Source organism: Amphiura filiformis, chromosome 19, assembly GCF_039555335.1.
Source record: "Amphiura filiformis chromosome 19, Afil_fr2py, whole genome shotgun sequence".
In the NCBI taxonomy this organism is placed as follows: domain Eukaryota; kingdom Metazoa; phylum Echinodermata; class Ophiuroidea; order Amphilepidida; family Amphiuridae; genus Amphiura; species Amphiura filiformis.
This window is the reverse complement of record NC_092646.1, coordinates 24,025,607-24,053,123: the sequence shown is the minus strand read 5'-3', so window position 1 is coordinate 24,053,123 and position 27,517 is coordinate 24,025,607. Positions and strand designations below refer to the sequence as shown.

Here is a 27,517-nt window from a genome sequence, read left to right as displayed (position 1 = left end):
TCTGGCGACTTTTTCCAAGTTTTGTTGGAGCTGGTCATATATGCATCCCCTGTGTGGGATATTAAAGTCATGTCTTTCACAGGGGTGTATGGGTTTCAACTGGAATAGCCCAGAAGTGTATCTTTTAAATTGTTTGTATGTATTCTGTTCCAGTGTATTGTATATTGTGTTGAATTTGCCAAATAAAATCTTTCTATCTACCTATCTGGAATATTTGAGAGCTTTTGCTGTTACAAAATGAAAACTTTTGTACCACTTGCTAATGGTGTCAGGACGTTTCGCCCCACACCAGTACATACCACTACCAGTTCGCCCCAATACACGTACATACCACGACAAGTTCGCCCCAATACACATACATACCATGACAAGTTTGCCCCAATTGACTCACTGTGTAAACTGTAAAGTGCCGTGAATGCAGTGCATGCGGTCACACGGACAATCAATACAACTTCCGTTTGCATTTATATTCATATACTTAATACTAGTATTATGGTATAATCAATACGACCTATTCATATACTAATAATAATTATTATAGTAAAAATTAGACTGTATTATTATTAATTATTTTCATATGATAACAATAAAAAAATAAATATCATTATTATTAACAGTACTAGTATATATTAATCATATCTTAATTATTATTATATTATTGAATCACTTTACATTGTGTTGTTTATTTGTTTATTTACTGTATATCTTTGTAAACAAATTTGGCGGTGTTCTATGAATTTTATGCCATTAAAATGTATTTATGCATTTTATGAATTTGTCATGTTTTTACAATCCATTGTTCGTTACTAATACAATTTGTATTTTCACTGCACTTGTAACAGACTTGACGACAGCGGCTAAAAACAATACCTTTATTCTCATTCTTAAACACTTCAATTCAAATAAAAAAATCATACAAAATGTAGTGCTGTTTTTAAATAAGATTGTTACCAAAACGTTGAGTATTTGTAACAATTTGACTGGTGCTGTAAACATGTTATGCTATAAATGATTCAGCCCCGAGATTCAGCTGCGCTGACTATGTTTATGAGCTTTTATGTTTTCAGCCTGTAAAGCATTTTTGCATGGTTATTATAAACTGGTTAATTTGTTTAAAATGGTTAATTTGTTTTGATATAAAAATAGTGGTTTCAGGTGCGTGGTGAGGAAGTTGTATCATGTTTAATGTAATCTAATCTTATAGGCAGTGGTTGCGCCAGTGTGGGAATGCGGTGTGGAATTCAGTGCCCCCAGTAAAAACCTAAAGTTACGAAAATTCCACTTGTTGCAGCAATTTTGCACAAAATTTGTTGATTTTGCCCACGATCTCCATGTTAGTCGGCCAAAATAGCTAGTGGGGTTTCTTTTATTTTAATACCTTGTTATTTTGGCTTTTTCTGACAGTTATTAGTGATTACTACGGTAATATCATTTCAGCATTTGATAATAACAAAATTAAAATGGAATACATTATGGCTTTAAAGCCATGTGTGATTTGCCCCCGGATTTGCCCTCAATATTTCTCGAATTTTCTACTTCTTGCATGATTGTAATGGATATACTAAAATGCCATGTGAAAGACTAAGCTAAGACTAACCCTCCCCACAGGCCTACGCATTTTACAGTTGCTAGTATGATAATCAATAGGCCTACATTTGTATTGACATCATCGAGTTAAAACATTCCGCCTTTAAATTGTTTGCATATTGAGAGGATTAGGACACAGCGTAAGATGTGCCGTGGTGTTTAAATCACAAATTAGTCCGTGATTGACAGGCAAGTCGCAGAAATTAAGAAAAAACAAAATGAATCATGATAACTGTCAATTACAATTATCTAAATTATTATGTAAGAATACATGTACATGTATCTGAAACATTATAAAATATACAAAATTATATAATTAAAATAATAGCATTTCAATTAACATGATTAAAGATATATAATAAGATATTGTAGAGAGTTGTAACGCGCATATTATTTGAGCTGACATTTATTTATTTCCTGACAGTTGTTACGTTTATAATAATATTTGGCAAAGAACAACCAACTCAAAAATTTGACCGAAATCGTATTAATACTATAGGCTTTAACCAGTTTTGCAAACAATTGCATTTTTCTTCTTCGGCACTGCCTCCCGATACGCCTCCGTCGCAAACACAAAACACGGCCAGCTCGTACATCACGTGCGGCCGCGGGCCCGGGGACTTGTCAAGCAAGGTACGCCGTCGGTGTGTTCTGGCAATTGTGCGTGCTTTGTCAGGGTACCATTGATTGAACACATATCACACCCGGCATTTTCGTGGAAGTGCGCAGCAAATATCCGCCGCTAACACGCGGTACAACAGCACAAGGGGGCGAAAGTCAGTGCACAGCACAGCACAGAACCCACAAAATATCTCAAAGCTGCTGCTGGCGTTTGTTTTGCTTGCTGTGCGCATTTGTCTTTGAAAAATTTGCCAAATATTTTTTTCAGTCCTTTTAATAGTTTCATTTTGTCAAAGACGATCTTCTCTGATTTAATATGTTTATAGGACTGCTAGTTTTGAAAGTTTTGAAGATCTCAAACTTCGGTAAAATAAAAATACACAAAACTCGCAAGAGTTTTTTTGTTTTTATTTTTTTTTATATGATGTTTTGTTTTGTCATATTATGTAAATTATTACATAGACATACTGGCGATAAGTAATTTACATGTTTAACACTACCAGTACTAATTATATTATACAAAGTATGAAGTTAACATAATTTGTAAAATAAGATAAATCCTTTGTTCGTGAAAAAAATAACTGTTATTTAAAATAAAGTGCACAAGGATTTAATCTTATATAAAAAAAAAAACATAATCAAGACATACACATGTATTAAATTAATTATTGTTAATGAAAATATAAGCTAATATAGTGTGACATCAGAAATTTATTTTGCAATACGGGCGTATCATAATGCTTTATGGTTTTGTTATGAGTACCAATCTTCAGTCCGTCAGCAATCAGCATACCATTTGCTTACTATAATATAATAATACACGCCGGGCTTCAAGCAATCGATCAGGAAACACAGTCAACAACAGCACATTACCCCAATACCCACGGTATAAAGTGCACGGGAGTGTAGGCTAATTGAACGTGTGTGTAGGCCTAATTGAATGGGCGTATAACGGAAGTGAAGAGGTACGAAGTGGCCCGTTTCCCGGCACAGCATATAGATTTCCGTGGTAGAAAATTAGCAAGAAAAGCACTAAAAAGCGAGTTTCACGGCAAGAAATTGCGTATTCTCTTTGAGCCTACCATGATCTCTGTGATGGAACTGTTATGATTGATCGTATTGATTGTATAGGTCGCATGCACACTACGGCAACGTTTACACAGTGAGTCGATTGGGGCGAACTGGTCGTGGTATGTATTGTGTATTGGGCGAACCATTTTGGGGCGAATGTGTTTCGGGGTGAGACGTCTCGCATTCTTGCTAATAACCTGTTGCTTACCTTGATGACTCATGTTCTGATCTAGGCCTACTCCAGCATGTCTCTCTCTGTAGGAAATCCCTTCTACATGTCGCTGAAGTGCCTCATGCATCACGTCACACAGCTTTTGTTCCTGTATTGAAAAGAAAAGGAAAACCTACTCAACAAATGGCCTTTGTTAGAGTACCACTGATAGGCTAATTACATGTAGTAATCTGAATAAGCAATCAAAATAGAGCTTTCAGGTCTCTTAGCAATGGTAAGCGTTATCCCCTTCAGACCTACTGACTATTCTGAACATATCTCTGATTGGCTGAATACATGATATAGACGTCTTTTAACCAACCAAAATAGTCTATCTGGCAGACTATGACTAGGATGTTAGTAGCTGTTGAAAAAAAACCCTGAAAAGGTGTGAGCAAAGCAAGCAAGCCAAATGCATGCTCGAGCACAATCTTTTTGGCAAACCCAAAGGATCAGGGAGTGGGTTATGGGGTATCACCCCCTTATAATATTTTTTGCTCTTTTTATGATGAAATATCATCATCCGGTTTCGGAAATGTACAAAAATCATAAATCCGGAAAGACAGAAAAATAACATCCCTGTGCATTATACAAGCACATCATATTGCTTGACATGGTATGTTAGTCATAGAAATAAATGGTAGGATCTCAACACCACATAAAAAATTTAAGCATTTTGCCCTCAGAGGAAATCAGGAAGGAGAAATAACTATTAAAATTAGTTATAGAAATACATCTCACATCTTGGTATATTTGAAACCTAACAGAAACAGATGCATAAACTTTTATGATACCGTCTTCTGTTAGGGATGAAATCATAACCGGCGCCGACGGTTCTGTCTGATTTCTATTGTTCTAAACAATGAAAACCAGACAGAACCGGGCCGAACTGGCAGTCACCCGCCAATCAAGTTTTTATTTCATCCCTAACAGAAGAAGGTAACATAAAGGTTTATGCATCTGTTTATTTCTCCTTTCTGATTTATTATAAAATATGCCCCAGATTTCAAGGCTGAATCAGTTGGAAAGTATATCAACTGCTCAGTGCCAGAAGTGGGTAAGTGCAATAGCTGCCATGTATAGCTGCAATGTGTTGATGAGTACAGTATACTGTACAAATTGCCAAATGTTCACAGGGCAGCTATTGCACTTATCCACTTCTGGCATTGAGCAGTCGATATATACATGTAGGTTTTTTATGAAGCTTTAATTTTTTGAGAAATAGATAAGACTGAATTCTGTTCATTTTTTATTGCCTGAAACTTTTTTTTCTTGCATTGAGTCAAAAGAGCAATCATTAAAATTGCATAACTTACAGTAAAGCCAGCTGGTTGAGCCTCTGCGTCATCTGTCGGGAATATCCTCGAAACAGGACATTCTAATATTGCAGTGCCCTCTTTAGACATTTTACAGTAGAGTTGTATACAGTAGAGCCAAAACCAGACCGCGTCTCGGCAGTTGTAACGTGCATGAACACCGCCACCTAGTAGATTTGGGATGACACCGTGCCGTAGCGTACCAGCAAACGCAAGAATAATGTACCTGTGATGTAAATTAGCACAAAAATTGTAATCATATGTCTAGAATAAATTATGGAATTTGACCTAATTGGTGCCCCTCCCCTTTACCCCTACATTTGATAAATCACTTCATCCAATGTACTGATGAATGACATACAAGGTTACTTAATAAGATAACTTTTATATGATATATAATCAAACATTCTATTGAAACTTTTATAAGGCAACACTCCTATTCCCAGGTGGAGGACAGCACTCATCTAGGCCTAGCCTAAGTCCCACGTCCTGTCTCTCGTAGCTGACAGCACAACGGCTGTGCATGAGTATGTGAAGACTAGAGGATTTGATCTAATCTAAGCCTCTGGCACCATCATTGTGACAGTGTTGAGCAGCATGAATATTTGAAAATATCGTAATAATTTTAGTAATCATTATATTATTATAAATACATATACTGTGTAAATTTTGTTCTAATATTTCTGTGTGGATTTACAAATGTTAAATTTTAAACTTGTGAGAATAAGGAGTTGCTGGATGGAGATTTGGCCTGGTCAATCACACAATGTGGATGGATATGGGACAGTGCAATGGTCCAAATGCGAGGGCAGGTTTTTCAGTATGTGGCCATTGTATGTCCTCTCTGGGCATTTACTACAAGGAGTCATATCCCATTATTCTAGTATCTCTGACATTTATTGTCTTTGCTTGGGCAACTAATGGTACAATTACCGAAAAGGGTGCAACTTGCTAGACTTATATCCAGTCCTCGTTTACGGAGTTTAGGGTTAGGGTTGGGGTAGGGCAGTCTTGTAATAAGACTAGTAGAGTTGCACCCTATTCGGTAATTGCTCCCAACTAATACTTACTTGGCCTCGTCAAATCTCTCAGTAAGCAGCATCAATCCTGGCATCGCGATGAACGTGTCCCTCCCCCAACATCTCATGAAACCTGCGGCAAAATGGGGCAGTCCTGCTGCCATGGTGACCACCTCCTGCTCACGCTTGCCCGATTCCTCATTGATGTTTGTCGGTATGCCAGACAGCGAGGGCGACAACTCGGGCAGTGGCGCTGTCTTCACCACACTGCACATTTGCACCGAGCCGAGAGCCAATGCTCGCACAAATGATGAACCGTCATTCACAAATCTGTCGGAAAAGTAGGGTGCCAAATGTTAACACCATGGATACTACTGCCATTCTTACAGTGCCACTGATTGGTTAATTAAATGATATAATCGACTGAGTAACCAATCAAAAGAGCTTTTAGATCTCTCAGCAATATTAAGCTTAATCCCCTGCAGCCCTACTGATTACTCTTACCATATCTCTGATTGGCTCAATACATGATATAGCCCTCTTTATACCCAATCAAAATAGTTCGTAGGAGACAGGTAGTGCCCATGGGTTAATAAAATAGTTGCAGAAAGTAAGCTACAATTAACATGTATGTCATCCCACACTGTTAATTACTGTACAGCTAAAGCATAAAATGTTCGTGTGCATGAAAACTTCATAGTTTCACAAAATGTTCACGCTCACAAGTATTTCATTTTTCTGAAGGCACTCAAAGAAATTTGTAAATTTGTAAAAACACTTGCTGGAAAAAATGAGCATTCTCCTTAATTGCACAAAATTTCAAACCCCCAATATACAATTTTTAAATGGCACATGTTTTAATTCAATATGGAACATGATTAAGTCAACTATTTAGACAAAGTGGACTATTCCACTTAAAATCCATATGTGTATGGATTTTAACTGGAATAGCACATTGACCATTTTTACCAGCAAACAACCTGGATCCTATAACAACAATTCGTCGTCTGCATCACATACTGTCATATCTCAAAAGGCTGCCTTGTGTGACGATTTTTATTATCAATGCTGTATTTCATATTGTTATCTTATACGTCAGCATGCTTCTTTCTTTTATGAATGGACCTGAGATTGTAATATGTGATAATACCTCAAACTTAATATATTAGGTTAATTTTAAAGTGGGTCTCATCACAATTAGATAACAATAATACAAAACTCACAAAAGGCAGCCTTTTGAGATACGAAAGTATGTGAAGCAGACAACGAATTATATGTAATACACACTTTACACAGCAAGCATGTACTTACGGTCCCATTTTCTTCCAGCACATCTCCAGAACCACTGTATATGCCCCCACCATCACAGCGTCAAAGTAGCATGGTATAAGATACCTGGGTACACGACTCAGTGGCTGGAATACTGCCTCAAACCATTTGCCAAGCTGAAACATGATATACAAAAAAAATAGTGTTCAACGTATGTGATGTGTCCTGTGGTCAAATGTCTGTGAAAATCACAGTAGTCCAAGATGCTACACAAGGTGTGGACCAACAGCTAGAGCCCATAAAATTCTGATATTCTGTGAACATTGAGCATCCTATTTAACAAAGTATAGCAGGATTTCATTATTCATGATTTAGCACAATGCACCATGGGAAAGGAGTCCTACCTGTCTTGTCCTAGCATGTGCCTTGAGCCTGTTCGCTATCACCCCTGGCATCCAGTCCCCTTGTCTGAGATTCTCACACAACGGATGACCCAGGTCATTGGTACTACGAATCTTGGCCAGCAACGACATATACCCTGGATAAAGAAAATGAAATAGTGTACTTGAATTCCTGTATAAAGACGAGCAAGAAGAGAAAGGAGAATGGAGAGTAAGGGCAAGAACGAATGAAAGAGTCAGAACAGAGAGAGCGAGAGAGGAGGAAAGACGGGTAGATTAACCCTAACCGTACCAAACATCAAAAAACCTCACTTCCCGCAGCATGTGAATGGGCGGGTATCCCATGTGATGCGATTGCGTCATCATACGAACAGTGATATTTCGACGGAAATCTTGGCCGGGCAAGCTACACCCCGTGGCAAGGTAGGCCCATGCACGTCTCTGGCACCCGAGGGGTCGCTGGTTCAAAACCGCACCCGGGAAAAAAAGTTTTCTCTTCTTTTTCTTTCTTCCTTCCTTGTTTCCTCCTCCCTCAACAAAAAGCAACTGAGGCATTAGGGATAAGGAGACCGAGAGCAGAGAGATGAAAGAGAGTGATATTTAGGAATGGAGAGTAAAGGAGAGAAAGAATGAAAGAGTCAGAAGAGAGAGAGAGAGGGAGATGGAAAAAAGTGATATTTACTGACAGAATAAAAGTGTTAGTGATATAAAGCAGTGTAAGTGTCATAATAACCTTGCAATCCACAGTACACCAAACTGCCAAATTTAGGTACATGGTACGGTCCATAACCCTTTCCATCATCCCTTTCTTCCACCTCGCATCGATATAACACCCGGTTCATATCGGCCAACGACAACTTGCTAGCGATGCCTGCGAAATCGAGATCGCGTGGAATGGATGGTGAATTTCCACTCAGTGAGCGTACGCGGTAACCAAACTGTGATATACAGTTGCGAAGTGCAGATAGGGATCCTCTTGCAGAATTCTTCAATGAGACTCTGCAAATAAGAGTAGAGATGACATTTCATATTAGAATCCTTGATAAAAATTCTGGAATCATGACATATCATAATACAGAAGTACTACATGAGCAAAGGATACACAAAGACTGGGGTAAGGTATCCCATACTATATCAGTTAAAACACACAACTTGTAAAAAAGGGTCCCACTCCATCACAATTTAGCCCCTAAGCCTACTACTCTTCTTAACATCATCATCGTCATCATCATAATCTTTCGGCTGCGCAGGAGGCAAGCACAAGATTTCTCCAAGCTATGCATTTTGACAAGTGCGGCAAGCTGTCAAAAGCACACCAGCTTTCAAAAAGCACACCATGCAAATACCTGCATCTTTTTAATTAGGTCACCTTAGGCACTGACTGGCCCAGCAGTCCTTAGCCTCTAAGAACTATTTTGATTGGTTATAAAGAGGGCTATTATCATGTATTGAGCCAATCGGAGATATGGTAAGAACTAGCCAGTAGGACTAAAAGGGGTTAAGCTCATAATTACTAAGAAATCTAAAAGCTCTATTTTGACTGGTTACTTAGCTGATTATAGCAAGTAATTAACCAATCAGTGGCACTGTAAGAAAGGCAATGGTACCCATGGGGCTAAAGGTGTTGCCTACTCCGAAAGCTTTTTGGCTGCAATCTGTTTGTACTTTCTCCACTCTAGTGGAAATTTCAATTGAATGAACGCAATTTTTTGCGTACACTGCGCGACGTAGGTGGGCGTGTGCGACTGTAACGCAGAAGCGAATCCAACCATGCCAATGCACTTATGATTAGTTAGTATTGTATCCAAGATTCGTGCATTCGCGGTGTAGTTTGAAATACGCCATATACGATCGCGCTTGGATCGAGTACAGCTGTTTAAAGCTGCATTCATTCAATTGAAATTCCTACTATAACTATCAAACAAGGCCACAAAGTGTAGATTTAAAAACAAAAACATGATATGTACTTACTTGAATGCAATGCAACTGCCCGGTGGAAAGTTGATGAAATCAATCTCTTGTACAGGTGCGTTAGTGTCTGCACCATGGTCTGACAGCTCACACATGCCGCTAGCCAACAGCTTGATATGTTGTTGTAGTTCCACGCTATAATTACTCATACCATTGATGTGAGTTGCACACTTGGCTATTGGCTCCGAATTGATTTGGACCATTTTGGCTTCCAGGATGATTTCGTCAATTATACCTGGAAAAATATAACACAATATAATCTTGGTTGAATAGATTGATTAGGTTTGTTGATTAAATGTGCAATTTTCCATTTTGCTTGACAAAACTGAGTGATTTTTATTCGCTACTACATTTCGTCATTCACATTGGAGGACTTCATTAGGTATGACTAATATGGTCATCTGATCCACATTCCCAAGAAACTGGTTTCCGACACTTCTTAGTTTCTTTTACAGAAGACTAAATCCAAGACAAAATCCCACAAAAGAAAATCCTTACAGTCCTTAATATAATATTTATGGCTACCCATACTGGGTTATGGATAAGGTGACAGACCAAATGCAAAATAAAACCCAAAATGCTGAAAAACTGAGATAGAAGAAAAATAATACCAAGGGTATGGTATGGTAGTTATCTAATATGCCAATGGCCTCTAGGAGCGTATTGTCTGATTCCAAACATTGACTAGATTTCACCAACATATGACAGCTCACAGTTTTGGCATTCAATTTGCTGCTTTTTTCCTTCTCACATTTGTCTTTTGGGTTTTGGTGAACAAGGAGTTTTCTCAGAGTTTGGTGAGGCTTCATATGCGTATGTACCTTGTGTTTTTTGTAAATTCTCTGTGGTTGAACACCATGCTGAAGTGAAAAAAAGGCAAATGAAAAAAGTACACATGCCGGAAAAGAGACTAAAAAGTGACCTTTAAGCAGAGGGACATTTCTTCTGGTTCTTAAACATACTCACCAGGAACACAGAGCGGTGGTACATGTCCAGTATAGTGAGGGTTGGATGGGTGCCTGAATGCTGTCCTGGCTACCAAAATGACTGACTGGTGTGAGTTTGGACAGTGTCTGGTCACTGCTACAATGTGCTCATCAACTTGATCCACATACACCTAAATATTGGGAGAAAATAAAATTCAAATAAATTCTGAAAGATTACCTTGTATTCTTTTAATCACAAAGGTATCATGCAGAATTCCATCAGCATTGGGCTATTCCAGTTGAAATCCATACACCCCCTATATGGAAGACATAATCTTAATTTTCCACACTTGACTTGGAGTGCAGGGACTGCCATTTGAAAATGAGAAAAGAGCTGTAGAATGCTCTTTTGGTCTCTTCAAGAAATGCACCTGGGGCCATTAAAGCATAACGATTTAAGATTTAACGAGTCATCTGGAGGAGCTATAAATCGCTCTTGCAAATGCAACTAGGAGTGATTGCTCTAGCTCCTCTCAAACGGCAGTTCCTGGAGTGTGAATTTCAAATGGGGTTACCTGAATGGGTGATTCCATTTGAAATCTACACCCCCTGTGTGGGAGATTTAGGTCATGTCTTCCATAGGGGGTGTATGGATTTCAAATACAATATAGCCCATTATATCAGCAGGCAATCAGCAGCTACACATAATTACCTGCTGGAGATTTAAGGTAGGATAAGGCTGCTAAGAATACGCAAATAAGAACTTTTTTTTTCACGGATTTGGAGAGTCCCTTGACCTAGAGCGAAGTACTGCAATCATTTGTGGTTGATTTTAAAAATATCTGAAAAAAGTTTCCAAGAAATTACAAGTTTGTTTCCAAATGGGACCAATTTGTAACTCAAGGTCACTTCAAAATCTATTTAAGATATATAAACCAATGCATTTATATATTTTCAATAGATTATGCAGTGAGCACAAGTTACATATCGGTCCCATATAATTCAAAGGCCTATAATCCACTCCCAAATCTTATGAAATATGAAGCTCATACGGCATTGCGTTTTTGAGTTATGAGACAAAAACCAAATTTAGATGAAATATTTTACATTCGCCTCGAACAATCAAGGACATTTATGTTGGCACACTCTGGCATACTAAATGTAAATCGCCACCCCCTCTCCCCCAGTTCAATGTTGATGAAAGCACTTTTTCCATTGGGCTTTCCAGTCTCCCCAACATTGATTGAGGGGGGAATGGGGGAGGAAAGGGGAAAGGAGAAGGTATGTACTTCTCATCAAACATAGTTATACTAATTTCACTGAACTATCAGAGCAGGAATGAAGAGATCCAACATATTGTCAAGGTGTGCCAACTATTAATTTCGTTGATTGTAGGTCAAGGGTCTCCAAATCCACATTTCTTTTTAAATGCAACTGTGAAGAACTCATCTAAAAACTGTGCTTTAATTAAGAATGTCAAAATACAAAAAGAAGAAGGAAAAAACTTTAAAAAAATCAATTGGTATTCGTTTGAACCTTTCCATGGTTTTCAAATTGAGTTCAGACGGTCAAGGGTAAACAGACAACTGTTTGGGGCACTAATACTAACCAGAGATGATATCGTACACTTCCCACAATGCATTTCTTCCATTTTAATTTTCTGTACTAATTTGCTATCTAGTGCAACATGGGTCGATGGTGACAAAAAGTACCTCAATAAACAGAGTAACATATGTTTGTTTCTTGACTATCGACCCATGTTTAGCCAGTCTATTCTTAACATGAAAACAAAGGGACACAGTAATATGAGTGGCATTTGATGTGTCATGTTGCAAAGGATTCTGGGAATGGTAAGGTATCTTCTATGGATACTACCCAAAACTGATACAAATTATGCTGATGAACAGCAAACAGAGTGAATTACTGACCTGGCATATATGTCAAGTTCAATAATCACGGTAGTAAAAGCATTCAATAGGTTAAAAGATTTATATGAATTATGGCACAGTCACGCTGGACCAAAAAATTGCATGGTGTCAAAACAATAACAATGGGACAAACAACCAAAAGCAATGGTGCAATGCTAGTGATTGTTATAATTGTATTTAGTCAAGAATTTCATGGGAAAGTTTGCCAATAGTCACTCAGGACCCACAGAATATATATCACACTGACGTAATTGCTAATTTTTCACCTATTTTGATATGGACCTATTTTGATATGATGATGTAACTTATGTTGAAAGTTTTAAAACTTGTTGAATTGCTGCTGATTTGATCAAAGAGTTTGAAACAACTGATCAGAGAGTGCATACTCTACTGCTTCTAGTGGTGGATCAACTTCAAGAGTGCAGATTTTGAGATCAGTTCAACAATTTATACATGTAGCTGGAGCTTTTTTAAATTGGTTGGATGCAAATACTTCCATCAATCAGTTCCAACTACAGGAACCTAGTGCACTATAATATGTCTGATGTTCATTTGCAAATTAAGTGAAAATAAGACTGTGTACACTCATAAACTATGGCAAGTTCAATGCTAACAATGAGCTGCTTGACTTTAGTGTTAAGTCTTCAACTACTGTACTCTACTGTTGTAAGTTTGAATGCTACAACTTCCAGCCAATCGGTAAATGCTACAATGTATGCAACATCATCTTCTTTAGCCACAACCAAAACTACCAGAGGCGGAGATAAATTCGGAGTAGAAACAATGCACACTAATCTGTCAATCAAAAAGATGGAAAACTCTCAGATGACTTCGTCTACACATGCTCCAACAACAGTAACAACTTCTTCCTGGTATGAAGCAACATCACACAGAAAGGTAACATTACTACGAAAAACAAATAGTACGCTAGAATTCAGTGTTCGCGGACAGACTTCACCTGAACCTGCTTCTACAACAACAACTCTGTCTCTGTCAAATGTGGATAATTTTGATGATGTGTATCATGGTGTTGTCTACTCTATTGATGGTTATGTTTTGTTTATTGATCCTAATATAGCATCACCGTCACTCATGGACGCGTTTAATATTTATGAGCTTGACAAAGAAACACTTTCATCAAATGGAATCAACTTTCCAATTAGGGACGCTGTAACAGTTGCAGAACTACCTGGATGTTCAGAATGCTGTTACTGCACATTGAAACATCTTGAATTTGATATCCAGTGCTCTCATGTCACCCAAGCAGATAACCGTTTACTTGCATATGACACTAATAGTTTTGAGGCCCTGATTGGATTGAAACGAGGAATCACTGCAATTGCTCCTGGTGCCTTTCAAACGTTTAAGAGAATCGTCTATTTGTTTCTCGCTGAGAATGAGCTAACTGTTATTAAGGATGGGACCTTTCAAGGACTTGACTACCTTGAAGTGTTAGATTTAGTTGGTAATAGGATATCATATCTTACTAAAAATTCAATTGAAAATTTGCCTTCTCTGATACATTTATACCTAAGCAATAATATGTTACATAAACTTCCCGGTGATATGTTCCTTAGTATGAGAAAATTACAACTACTGGATTTGCATAATAATATGATACAGACAGTGGAATCAAATTTATTTGGTAATCTCACTGATTTGATATCATTGGCACTACATGAAAATAAATTAACAGAGCTTCATGTTAACTCATTCCATGGATTGCACAAATTGACCTATTTGTTACTTCATGAGAATCAAATTTCACATTTAGAACCAGGAATATTTGGGCATCTTACTGATTTGACACGATTATACCTGTTTAGCAATAACCTAACAAAGCTAGATGCTAACTTATTCCACGGGTTACACAAATTGTCATATTTGCTTGTAGACAGAAATCAAATTTCACATTTAGAACCAGGAATATTTAAGAATCTTACTGATTTAACAAGGTTGTACCTGTATAACAATAACCTAACAGAACTAGATGCTAACTTATTCCATGGGTTACACAAATTGTCGTATTTGCTCCTAGACAGAAATGAAATTTCACATTTAGAACCAGGAATATTTAGTAATCTTACTGATTTGACTATATTATATCTGTATCACAATAACCTAAGAGAGATAGATGCTAACTTATTCCGTGGGTTGCACAAATTGTCCAATTTGACCCTAGTTGGTAATCAGATTTCACATTTAGAACCAGGAATATTTGGGAATCTTACTGATTTGATTGAACTGTGGCTGTACAAAAATCACCTAACAGACCTAGATGATAAATTATTCAATGGATTACACAAATTGTCCCATTTGTGGCTTCATGTAAATCAAATTTCACATTTAGAACCAGGAATATTTGTGAATCTTACTGATTTGACATTATTACACCTGGGTACCAATGACCTGACAGTACTAGATGCTAACTTATTCCATGGGTTGCACAAACTGTCCTATCTATTCCTTAATGGAAATCAAATTTCACACTTAGAACCGGGAATATTTGGGAATCTTACTGATTTAATTGAATTGTGGTTGTACAAAAATCGCCTAACAGTATTAGATGCTAACATATTCCATGGGTTACACAAATTGTCCTATTTGTACCTACACGGAAATCTAATTTCACTTCTGGAACCAGGAATATTTGGTGATCTTACCAACATATTAGCATTAACGCTTTCAGACAATAACTTATCAAATGTTAATGGCAAATTATTCCATGGGTTAATCAAACTGTCCTATTTGTATTTAGATGGAAATCAAATTTCTTACTTTGAACCACAAATATTTGATAATCTCACCGAGTTGAGTGTTTTGAGACTGAATAGCAATAAAATATCCAATCTTGGTGTTAATCTCTTCTCAAAATTACAAAAATTATCCAATTTAAGCCTTTATGATAACCAAATTGAAATACTGTATCCAGGTTCCTTTGATAATCTTACCAACTTTCAAATGTTAGATGTCAGTTCAAATCAGATCAAAAATATTGATGCTGGACTATTTACCAATGTGGAACAATTAAAAGTCCTTCTTATAGGTAACAACTATTTATCAAATATCGGTAAAGAGTTATTTAGTAACTTGAAGATGCTCTCTATGTTAGATCTTAGCAGCAATGCCTTAACATCTTTAGCACAAGGTACTTTTACCAGTTTAATTAGGCTTACAGACCTGTACTTAGGGGGAAATTTCTTGCATGAGATAACAGAAGAAATAACTGGATTAAACCATCTTCAAAATCTTGATTTGGGAATGAACAACCTGGCACAGCTTACTCCTTTTGTTTTTGGAAACTTGACAAACCTGAAAGGGCTAAGCCTTGCTAATAATCCATTGCTCACAATTGAATCTCATGCTTTCTACGGCTTAAATGATTTAGAATTTGTAAATTTAAGAGGAACGCCACTGTCCAAAATAACTGAAAATTCATTCCTTAGCCTAGGCAACAATACCTATGTTGTGGTCGATTTCCAATCAATATGCCACTGTTTTATTGATGGTAATAAGGGTCCAAACTGTGTACCAGGCCAGATAAGCTCCCCATATTTAACATGTTCACAGATTCTGCTAAATGACTGGGTTAAGAGTTCAGTTTGGATTATTGGTATTTGTGCACTTATCTTCAATGCAAGTGTATTTTTGTGGAGCTGTCTTACAATATGCAACAGAAAGATAAATAATAGTATGAGACAAAAGCTATTAATAACAAACCTTGCTGCAGCAGACTTGCTTATGGGAATTTACATGCTCATCATTGCAATCGCAGATCAGATATATGGTGAGCATTTCCCTTTATTTGCAGACAAATGGCGGAATAGTTCAATGTGCTCATTTGCTGGGTTCTTGTCTATTCTGTCAAGTGAGGCATCTCTACTGTTTCTTGTACTGATAAGCGTAGAAAGATTTTGTGCATTTACATGTAAATATCAAACTAAAGACCTGTATTCAACTCATGCATTTAGAATTGTACTAGCAATTTCTGTATGGGCGATAGCATTCATTTTAAGTATTGTCCCCACTGTTTTGAATGACACTAAATATGGTTTTTCAGAAGTGTGTATTGGACTACCTCTTGTGAGAAAACTGACATATGATATAAAGTACACTGACCTTGTCCTTGATATAGATTTTAGCAAACATATCAGAGATACCTTACAAGGGTTAGTGGTCCTCCAAGTAGATGACAGGTTTCATACACCATATTTGGATCGTTCAGGTACACCATTTCTTGGATTTAACACATGGCCTGATAGGGCAATAGCAGCAGACCAGACATATCTGGTAAATAACTTGAAAGCCAAATCCAATGAAAATAATATCTTAAACAAACCAGAGATACATCAAATTGGGAGTGCCCCCTTTTCATACTATGCTATTGGCCTTTTTTTAGGATTCAATTCCCTCTGCTGCTTAATCGTGACATTTTGTTACATCGGTATCTTTGTAGTTGTGAAATTTTCACCACATTTGAGGATGAGCGTGTCGCGGTCAAGGAGGGAGATTCGTATGGCTATAAAAATGGGTCTCATCATTGTAACTGACCTGCTGTGCTGGTTGCCCATAGTGGTCCTTGGTATCTTGGTGCAAACAGGAATAAAGGAAGATATCAGTCCAAAATCATTTGCTTGGATTATAGCATTTGCTTTGCCTATTAATTCGGCCATTAATCCATTTTTATATGCTATGGGTCATATAATATCAATATACTGGGATCGCGGTGCAAATCATAGATGGATAGATGATACTTATGATCATAACAATATTATTGACGGAGATGAAATAGAAGATGATCCTAATAGTCAGATGGAGAATAGAGAAGTGAATCGTGATCATTATAGACTAGAAAATAGAGATCATAATAGTCATATAGAGAATAGAGATCATTGCTGTCTACTAGAGAATACATATCATAATAGTCAAATAGAGAATAGAGAAGTGAATAGTATTCACTACAGTCGACAAGAGAATAGTGATCACGATAGCCAAGTGGAGAATAGAGAAGAGAAGAGTAATCATGATAGGCGACTAGAGAATAACTATCCTGATAGTCCACTGTAGAAAAGTAATCATGATAGTCGACTAGAAACTAATGTTCATGATAGTCGACTACAGAAAAGTGATCATGAGAGTCGACTAGAGAAAAGTAAATATGACAGTCGACAAGAGAATATATTCCATTAGAGAATAGTGATCAAAATAGGTTTTCACTATCTGTGATGTATTACTTTAAATCAGTTTTACAGGACAATTGTCATTAGAACCTATAAACCTATAACTTTTTTGCCACGTAACATATTAACTATACATCACAGACAGTGAAAACCTACCTATCTTTTTCTGACTGCCTGAATCTAGACAACAATTTAGTACAAGTTTCATGAAAATCGGAGCAACTTTAATTTTTGACCCCTGTACATGTACAACTTGAAAATTGACCTTCGACCCTTTTTTGAACATAACTCTGCAACCACAGTTCATATATGCACAAAATTTATAGATTTATAATCCTTGCAACCAGACAGATAATTTGATATGCTAATGAGAGAAATTGGGAGCATGTTTAATTTTTGTCCCCTTATAATCCTATGGGGTCATTTCTGGGGTCACTTTGAGGGTCATTTTTGATTCAGTAGGTCCAAATTAGTAAAGATAGCTAGGCTATCATAAATAGTCTGATTTTCCTTTAGAAGGTACAAAATTTGATAAGTTGTCATGTTAAGTAATAACAGACCCACGTGTGATAATATTAAACAAATAATATATATTGAGTCATCTTTCATGCATAAAAAAGTTTCACTACATTGTATTTGTCTTGCCCGAAAGGCAGAAACTATGCAAACACTTTTCATAAAGACTATGTTTAGTATCATGTTTAAGAGTTGTGATTAATAATAATGTACTCTGTGGACACAAATGACAGTCTGTTTTATTTGCGAGTGTTATTTTGGTGTGCTTATTTAGGTAACAACTAACAAACAAATCAAACAAATTCATATACCACCAATTTTTCACCATTATAACGATCATTTCATGCACAATGGCATATCTTGTCCCCTGTATCCCAGACCTACTTCTTACTAAGCCCCATCCATCTGCATTAGAGAATATTAGGCTTTACGCAATGGTTATAATTTGTGCATGAAATTTGGTTGATTCATAATACAATGCGCCTCCAGCGTTTGGTGGGGGAGAGGTCAAAATATGCAGTGCATAATGAGAAAATGTTGACATCCAAAGCCCGTGTAATACGAAAACAACACATGATCATAATGTCATTGTGTGTTTACATGTCAATATAACAATGTTACATACGAATGCGCAACAAAACAGTAATTTACAATTATAGCAGATCCATTTTCTATCTATTGATCACACAGAATCATTCGTGGAGCTGTTTTCAACATTATTATCATCACACTCGCGTGAAAATTCAATGGTGGCTAGAACTGCGATGTTGACCCTGGAGGTCAAAAATTGGACTAGCAAGAGCAACCACTGGTGGCGCATCGTATTATGAATCCCCATAATTAAGAGCGTGTAGAATATAATGTTAATTCAATGCATTGAAATCAGATTGAATTGAAATGAATTTTGGACGATTTTCATTTCAATGCATTGGAATTGAATTGGAATCGAAATGAGTGGGCTTGGGCATGAATTGAATTGGATTGGAATTGAAATCATCGTGAGCAATGAAGAATTGAATTGGATTGGAATTGAAATCATGTTGAGTGATGAAGAATAAAGTGGAATTTAAATGAAATTCAGCTTTGATTTCAATTCAGCATTTCAATTCACAAGCAGATATCTGTGATTCCAGATCAGTCCACAGGTAAAAAGTGCCCTTCCCCCGTTCTGAATTCTGATACACTTCCAGGTCCAATCACACAAGAGACACACATTAAAAAATTTTGGCACCAATCACAAAGCCCCTATTTTTCTCAAACTCCTAATGTTTATGCTCAAAAGTCATTGTACATTATTTTGAACAAATTGTGAGAAAACCATTAAAGAAAATGCTTATATCTTTGACAGCTTTTTTCACACATTTTTTCAAAAGTACAAGGATTTTGGGTGAAAATCTTAGGATAATCTCATTATCGATTGTACCACACACCTTAAAAGGGCATTTCGTGATCCACAGCCTCACCCCCCACCACTTTTAAAAAAAGGTGAGATTTTATACCACTGGAAACCTCTGGCTACATAATGTTTATGTAACAAAAATTTCTTGCAGATTAATTCGTTTAGCAAAAATATCGTCAAATTTGAAATTACAACTGTGAGCAGTGTAATACACATAAACATGCATATAACTCGCAAACGCAAAATCAGAATCAACTCAAATTTTGGGAATAAGCCTCTGTCGTGGATATCCACTGAACAATGTCATAAAAAGAGGATGCTAGGATCACAAAATCCTCCTTTAAGTTTAGAAAATAATGTGCATGGTGGACAAGAAGTTAAGACAAATATTAGGAAGTCAGTCACCTAAGAACTAAGAAGTTCCAAGTTTCATAAAATAGGAAAGGTTCACTCGCATTGTTTGAATGTGAAAGTGAGTTTTAAAACATAACAATAAAGTATCTTCTGCTGAAATGCTTTTGTGACAAGTAGTGTACTTGATTTTGACTTTTGTTGCGACAAGTGTTATAAAATGGGTAGTAAAATTTAAAACATGCACTGCAAAAACAGTGTCTAGATATTAAACACCATTCTAGACACCATCTTGTCCTCGATTTGTAAACATGTCTAAATGCTAAACATGTTTAGTAATTTGATGACTTGTGTTTAGATATTAAACACTTGGTATTTGTGTTTAGATTTTACATGTGTATGGAATACTGTATTGGAATTGGAATTGAATTGGCATTGAAATGAATGCTCAGAATTGAATTGAAATTGATTAGCTGTTAATTTCACTGCATTGGATTGGAATTGGAATGAAATGATTTTGAAATTGACAAATTGAATTGGAATCGAATTGAATTAATTCTAAAGCAAGGTGGATTGAATTGGAATCGAATAGCAAGACTCCATGTGTAGAAAGAATTGAATTTGAATAGAATTGAAATCAATTTTCTGGAGTGAAATAACAATAGTAGAATACCATAGAATCGTGCATGATAGGATATGAGGTGTCTATATCAAAAGAAGTGCTCCTTTTTTATAAGACCACAATTCAAAAGCTGTTAGATGACATTTTCAAATTGAAATTACAAAGAAAAGCCCAATTATATTTTGAACATTTTGCCGTCTCATTTGTGTCAAATAATGTAAGATTGTTGCCATGGCAATACTCTGATGCAGAGTCCAAATTGAAAGCTATTCAAACCAGTTTAACATTTGAAATACATGCCCTATGGAAGACATGACCTTAATTTCCCACACAAGGAGTGTGAATTTCAAATGGAGTTACCTGAATGGGTGACTCCATTCGAAATTCACATTCACTTTGTGGAAGATTAAGGTCATGTCTTGCACAGGGGGTGTATGGATTTCAACTGGAATAGCCCAATTATCAACACAGGCAAACAATTTCAATGCAACTTTGGAATCTAGATTTTTTTCCATGTATTAGGCTATGACAGTGTGCTGAAATTTCAGAAAATCCTCTGAATTGGACCAGGAAAGAGGAGCGGGTTAGCCTAGCGGTTCTGTCTTCATATTGCATTAGAGATACCACAGACTTGTTAATTTATTTACTTATTCTTAGTTATAAATACCACAAATTTCAAATTTATGTCCACAGGATGGCATTTTGCTTAAACGTATCACATATGATACCTGCTCCCATGAAACCCGGACAAAGGCAGGAAATTCTGATTAGGAGATATGTCCCAATTTTAAATGCTCAGACTGTCAGCTTTAAAATGATATATCACACATAATGATTACTTAATCTTTTGTCCTTCGAAAACACATTTTTTTCTTTAAAATTGTTTTGTTTTCTATTGATTTTAGCATGTTTATTGGACTATATCTCAAATTAAGCCTTGGCGACTTGACTCCGGGTTTTGTGGGAGATCTCAAAATATGCAAAACCTCCCTTCACCTGGCAAGTTGGCTCAATCGATTAGGTGTTATACTTGGCTCAAATCGTACTATGTAAACAACTGCAGGCCTGTATATGGACCATGACCCATTACCATGACCCAAAAAGCCACTCCCAGTAAAAAAACCAGCCCACTTACCCGACTGTATTTCATATTCCCTAGCCATTGGTGGAGCAAGCTGTGGACTCTTCAAGCAGTAAATATATGTACTTCAAACTGAATCCTATGTCCCCAATCCCCTGCCTGCCACCAAAACTACAGATCTGCATAGGGCACATATCGTCATCACCATGACCCAAACATGCCACTCCCATCAAAAACCAGACAACTTACCTGGCTGTATTTCATATCCCCTAGCCATTGGTGGAGCAAGTTGAGTGCCCTTTTAGCTGCAATAATTCCCGAGTTGAAGCCTACTTCACAAGTGGGATCCACATTGCTGGATTCATTCCATGATGTATAGTGTCTGTTTTCATCAACTACATGTATCTGTAAATGAAAGGAGCCATTATATAAGAATTTTTCAAAACTTAAAGAATTATAAACATTTGTAGACAAAAAAGAAGAGAGCAATGACATTTTAATCTATATAAACTCCTCAAAAAAAGTTTGGAAACTTTCAAAAACGGTTGTATATCAGAAAATTTTGAAATCTATCTCCATATTGTTTTATACCAGCGAAAACATTGTTCTTTTCTGTCAACAATGATACCTCATTTGTGACGATAGCTTATTCCACGGCTGAGTAACTTTCTTTGAAAGACAGAGAGGTCTCAAAGAAAATGAGCCAAACTGACCATAATCTGCGCTCATCTTATTGCACTGAATGAATGAACGAGTGGTTTAATGCATGAATAAAAGAATGAATGAAAAGTTGTTTGCAAGTACATCATGTTGAATGAAAAGTGCTAGGATGGGATTAGCAGTTCTAATAATGTGGATTCAAACAGATCAACGCAAGTCAACCTATCTTGCTGGTCACTTCTTCATAGTGGTCATTTGCAAGAAAGTTCTAATCAAACATGGTTCGATTACCAGACCTGGATAAGGCTCGCGCTATTGGTCAGCTGGAGGCTGGCATACCTCAGAATCACGGCAACATTTGAAGTTTCCTGCAGTATGATCTCCAAGCTAAAAGTCAAGTTTCAGTCAGACCGGAGATGTCAAAGACAGACCCAGAAGTGGCCATCCAAGAAAAAACACCGGCTGCAGAAGACCGGTACGTGAGACTGGCAGTACTTTGAAACCGTTTTTAATGAAACAGTGGTGTATTCCTTATTCATGTTTACTGAAGCAAATGACGCAGACAATGACAGATTTGGCACATTTTGTTTGAGACCTCCTTGTCTTTCAAAGACAGTTACTCAACAATTAAATAAGTTATGGTCACAAATTTGGTGTCATTTTTGACAGGAAAGAGCAATGCTTGTATTGATATGAAATAATATGGAAACAGATTTCAAATTTTTGTGATATAAAGCCGTTTTGGTAAGTTTCCAAACTTTTTTTGAGGAGTTTAGTAAGAGGCCCTTCATCTGTGTGCCAATAACAGAGATGCCAGTCAGTGTTGTCAAAAAAATCCTGAAATGGCAAAAAATTTCCTGAAAATGTGCTTTACCTATTGTACAGGATCATCCATGTAAAATTTCCTGAAATCAGAAAATTTCCTGAAAACTGGCAACACTGCAACAAGGATGACAGCTGCCAGGTAAGCAATTTAAATTTGCATAGAGCAACAAAAAAACACACCTTGTTCTATGAGCGGGCAGACGGACTTGCCATGTATTATCAGTTGTTCAAGAATTTTTTTATATTATATATTTCTGGAAGAGGCATTTGACCCTAAAAAATCTTTAATTTTTTTCAAACAATTTTGAAAATTTTCTGATTTTTTTTTCCAAGAAATTTCAGTCAAAATGATTCCACTTTGGCGTAAAAACGGCTGTTTTAATTTCATACAAGTAAAACAAAACCAAGGTGTAAGCACCAAATATTCCTATTGTAATATTATTACAGGTACAATTATTGGGAGAAAGGATTGGTGTAGAGGTTGACGCACTTGCGTCTCACCACTGAGGCCCTGGTTCAATTCCTCACAGTGCCATGAATGAGCATGGTTGCCGATCCATGACAGGTTTTTCCTCCTGAATTCAAAAATCTTAACCTCTTCACCATATTGGGCTATTCGATTTAAAATCCACCCTCCCCTGTGGAAGATTTTAGAAATATCATCCATGGGTGGGGTGCATTTCAAATAGAATGAACACATTAGGCAGCTTCATTTGAATTGCACACACCCTCTGAGAAAGATTCAAACCTAAATCTTCCACTGAGGGAGGACGAGTTTCAAATGGAATTGCGGATGCATTCATTCCATTTACTCCCCCTGTGAAAGATATTTCCAAAATCTACCACAGGGGCGAGTATGGATTTTATATGAAATAGCCCATTCTATCGCGTCATATCCTGTTTACCTCACTGTGATATAACTGCATAAAACTACGCTTCACACTAGCATTTTGAGATCCACTAGGTGGATATAAAACACACTTTGTAATTCCCTACATTTATTTATTTATTGCTTTGAATTTCTCCGCCTAAACCACCAAAAGAACAAAATACTACTTACCTGGTGTGACACAAGTTCATCATATCCTCTAGTAGATCCAACAGCACAGCATGCCATAGAGACTAATGCAGCACTAGGGAGCAGATCATACACCGATCTCACCTGCAGTAGTAAAAACACAAGAATTTTGGAATTATTTCATTGCCAAATCAACTCATTCAAAGACATTAGGCATGACAACACAAGTTTTGACTTAGGGAATCAGCCAAGGTTAAAATTTATCCATGTAAATTCTGTTTTGTCTGTCATCAAAGTAACAGGTGTAAGTCAGTTCTTCTGTGGAGAACTGGCCAAGTGGGGCTTCCTGTTTAAGCAAAGTGGTTCTCCACCAAAAAGTTGAAGATTCCAGTTCGTAAGATTGTCCCAAAATTTGTCTCAAAATTGATCCCCAAGGAATCTAGGGATATTGCGATATCCAAAAGTGAACCCCAAGTGGTCCTCAAGTGCTAATGCCATGTGAACGAGCCATTTTGCGATTCTCAAGTGCTGAGTGTAATCTTGTGACCTTCAGCTCGCCACTAGAGGTGTTACAAAGCAATTATCATCAAAAGTATTTGAGCCCCTTTTTGCAAATAAGTCAATGTTAGCAACATTAGACTCACTCCTTTGATCATGTCACATATGTGATGGGATCTAGTCCAAACAGGCCATTGGTGGCAATAATGAAACAATTATGAGATACAAGCAAAAATAAAATGAACAAAAACATGAGCCAAACTGGATTGCAAGCAAGACTCCTGCTAAGGCACATCTGTGCGTCCAGAACGTTATTTTCTATCGTTGGACGCGCTGTTTAGCAAGCTGCATCAATGCCTTGTGTGCCTGTGGACTCAAGTGAATTTCAAATCAAAATCAAGAGCTCTAGTCCTCATACTCAAAATACTTCCCATGAAATAAAATATGTTCATTATTTTCTAAACCTCCATCGTGCATAAATTAATATTTTAGCAACATAGACCAATCAGTAAACAAGTTAGCATAATTGACCTTTAACCATGCCCATTTTGGGACAACTTCTGAGGCATGACAGTCAATGGAAATTCCTACGGCAACGCAACATGTGAATCACGTAAGCTTTCGCTCAGAACTTGAGAGTAAAAATACAAATTTCTAAACTATCGTACAGTGTCAACAAGTTTGCATTTGTTGAGAATAATATTTACATAAATCTTTAAAATCTCATCAGGAAATAGTCAAATATTTGAATCGTCCTATGATGCGATGCGATGCGATGCAATACCGGCGTTCAGGAGCCTTATAAAATTGTATTGCTTGTTGCCCACCATATTAATATGTACGGATGTGCATTTCCAACCAGGTCAGATGCAGAACTTTTAGAGGCTAGCGGGAGCCCTGATTGCAAGTATCTATTCACATGAATAATGCATGAGCCACACTGGGAACTTGCAGTAACCTATTCTCATGAATAATGCATGAGTCACATTAGGTTGGATCTACTTACCTGTATAGGACACTGATTGTCATGTGTGATGTCCATGAATAATGCATGGGCTACACTAGAAACTTATCTATTCTCATGAATAATGCATGAGTCACATTGGGGTGGATCTACTTACCTGTATAGGACACTGATTGTCATGTGTGATGTCCATGAATAATGCATGAGCCACACTGGGCTGCAAAGGCCTCACATGAGGTTGCAAGAATGAGCCTACGGGTAGACCTCCATAGCGATAGACTAGACGACCTTCCTCATGGGAATCTCCAGCACTCATTGCCTCTGAAAAATGAAGACAAGGTTTGATTTGTTTACTCCTGATTCCAGAAAACTACAGGAGAATATTTTTAGGATTCAAAAATGTTATCATGTTTTGCCAAAGTCAATTAGTCTAGAATATAGCCTAAGGGTTAGCTCATAATTTCAATATCGTTTTTATGTTATTTTTGATAATTTGTTATGAAAAAGATTAGAAAATGTGTTTTCCAAAAATTAGAGTGCATAACTTGAAATAAGTCTTTGCATGAGTCTTTGGGCTTGATTAAACTCTGGATATGTTGCCCCATTAAAGAGGCATTCAAAATTTCATTTTAAATTTTAATATTTATGAAAATTTAAATTAATTGATTGAAATCATTTTTCTAAAACACAGCAAATGTTCCTATTTGTCTTTTTTTTTTGCCCTAATTTCAACATTGTAACCTTTTGTTGTTGGAAAAATTGTAGTTTAAAATTGAGTATTGCACCATTTATTTTCTGTTCAGATTTGTCATTTACACAAGTGGGAAAAATGGAAAGTTGGGGTCGGTCAGTTGATTATCTTTTTTTTTTTTAATCTTAATTTTAAAATATCCCCACAAATATTAAATAATGCTTCTTCCATTTGTCAATTTTGACAACTGGATACTTGTTAGATAATCAATTTAAGACTAGTCTTTCAATAAAATATCAGTTTTAAGGTTACACGAAGAAACGATATAAAAACGATATAAAAGACGTATAAAGTTGTTCTCTAAAACCGCGTTTTCTCAGCAATCAAATATCGCAGTGAGTCAAATGTTGGTGCATGGATGTATCTTTACATTATTTTTGTGTGTTTATAAAAAAATTTAGAATCCGTTTGAAAATCCTTCGTTTAAATCATTTTTACGCACCATGTTCACAAGATCAAAAACACGTTCCATGCAGTTTTTTTCATATGTTCGCTCCGTATAAAACCACGCCCGAGTGATTGTTTTCTCCTTTTTGTATTGTACTACAAATCGATTAAAGAAATAATGTTGCCATGGGGAAGAACCAAATACAGTACCGATCAAATTTAAAAAGCCCGTTTTTGGGGAACATTTTCGAGAATCTTGTCTGAGAAAAAACTGTTTTGTGAAATTATCGATATCTTGATAACGGGCGTTAATTTAGACATCTGAATACCTACATTATTTCTCAACATTCTGCCAATTGCTATCCCATTTGATTTTCACTCCAAATTGAAGCAAATAAAAAAAAAAACGAGGTTTTTCCTCCATCAGTTCGTTCAAAATTTCAGCGCCGACATGCGTGTTTATTCTAAGAGCCATTGTGCGGACGCGATTGTAATCAAGTAATTACATCAAATTATAGTTACATATCCGCTTCGAGAATAAGAAATTGCGTAAGCTGATGTATGGTCCAGTGGATAGAGCATTGGACTGGGAATCTGTTATGAACAATTTTTGTGGGTTCGAGTCCCCATGTGGCTGAATTTTCTTTCCTTTTTTCTCTCTTTTCTCATTTTTACTTCCTTTCTTTCCTCTTTTCTTTCTCATTTTTCATTTTTTTTTCATTCTTTCTTTATTTCTTCCTTTCTTTTTCGTTCTTACTTTCTTTTTCGTTCTTTTTCTTTCTCTCTCTCTCTTTCTTTCTCTTTTTCACTATTTCGTTATTCTGTCTTGCTCCTTTCTTTTTAGTTTTATTTGATTGATTCGCTGACTGCAGTGAATCGTGATGTTTTTCACTTTATATAATTCAGAAATTTGTAGGCCTGCTAAGTCTGTCTTTTTGAATATTC

The 27,517-nt window shown here is 36.7% G+C and overlaps 1 protein-coding gene across 1 annotated transcript in view; it reads right to left on the bottom strand.

The window, feature by feature from the left end:
• LOC140141086 (glycogen debranching enzyme-like) overlaps positions 1–27,517 on the bottom strand; it is a 77,488-nt gene that overhangs the window by 26,205 nt on the left and 23,766 nt on the right. Inside the window, exons 11-21 of the mRNA XM_072162863.1 lie at positions 25,592–25,755; positions 24,015–24,116; positions 21,719–21,874; positions 10,433–10,583; positions 9,467–9,701; positions 8,229–8,494; positions 7,499–7,632; positions 7,137–7,270; positions 5,877–6,155; positions 4,807–5,032; positions 3,488–3,599 (exon numbers count right to left, since the gene is read on the bottom strand). Of these exons, the coding sequence (XP_072018964.1) occupies positions 3,488–3,599; positions 4,807–5,032; positions 5,877–6,155; positions 7,137–7,270; positions 7,499–7,632; positions 8,229–8,494; positions 9,467–9,701; positions 10,433–10,583; positions 21,719–21,874; positions 24,015–24,116; positions 25,592–25,755 (1,959 nt within the window). The remainder of the gene's footprint in view (positions 1–3,487; positions 3,600–4,806; positions 5,033–5,876; positions 6,156–7,136; positions 7,271–7,498; positions 7,633–8,228; positions 8,495–9,466; positions 9,702–10,432; positions 10,584–21,718; positions 21,875–24,014; positions 24,117–25,591; positions 25,756–27,517) is intronic.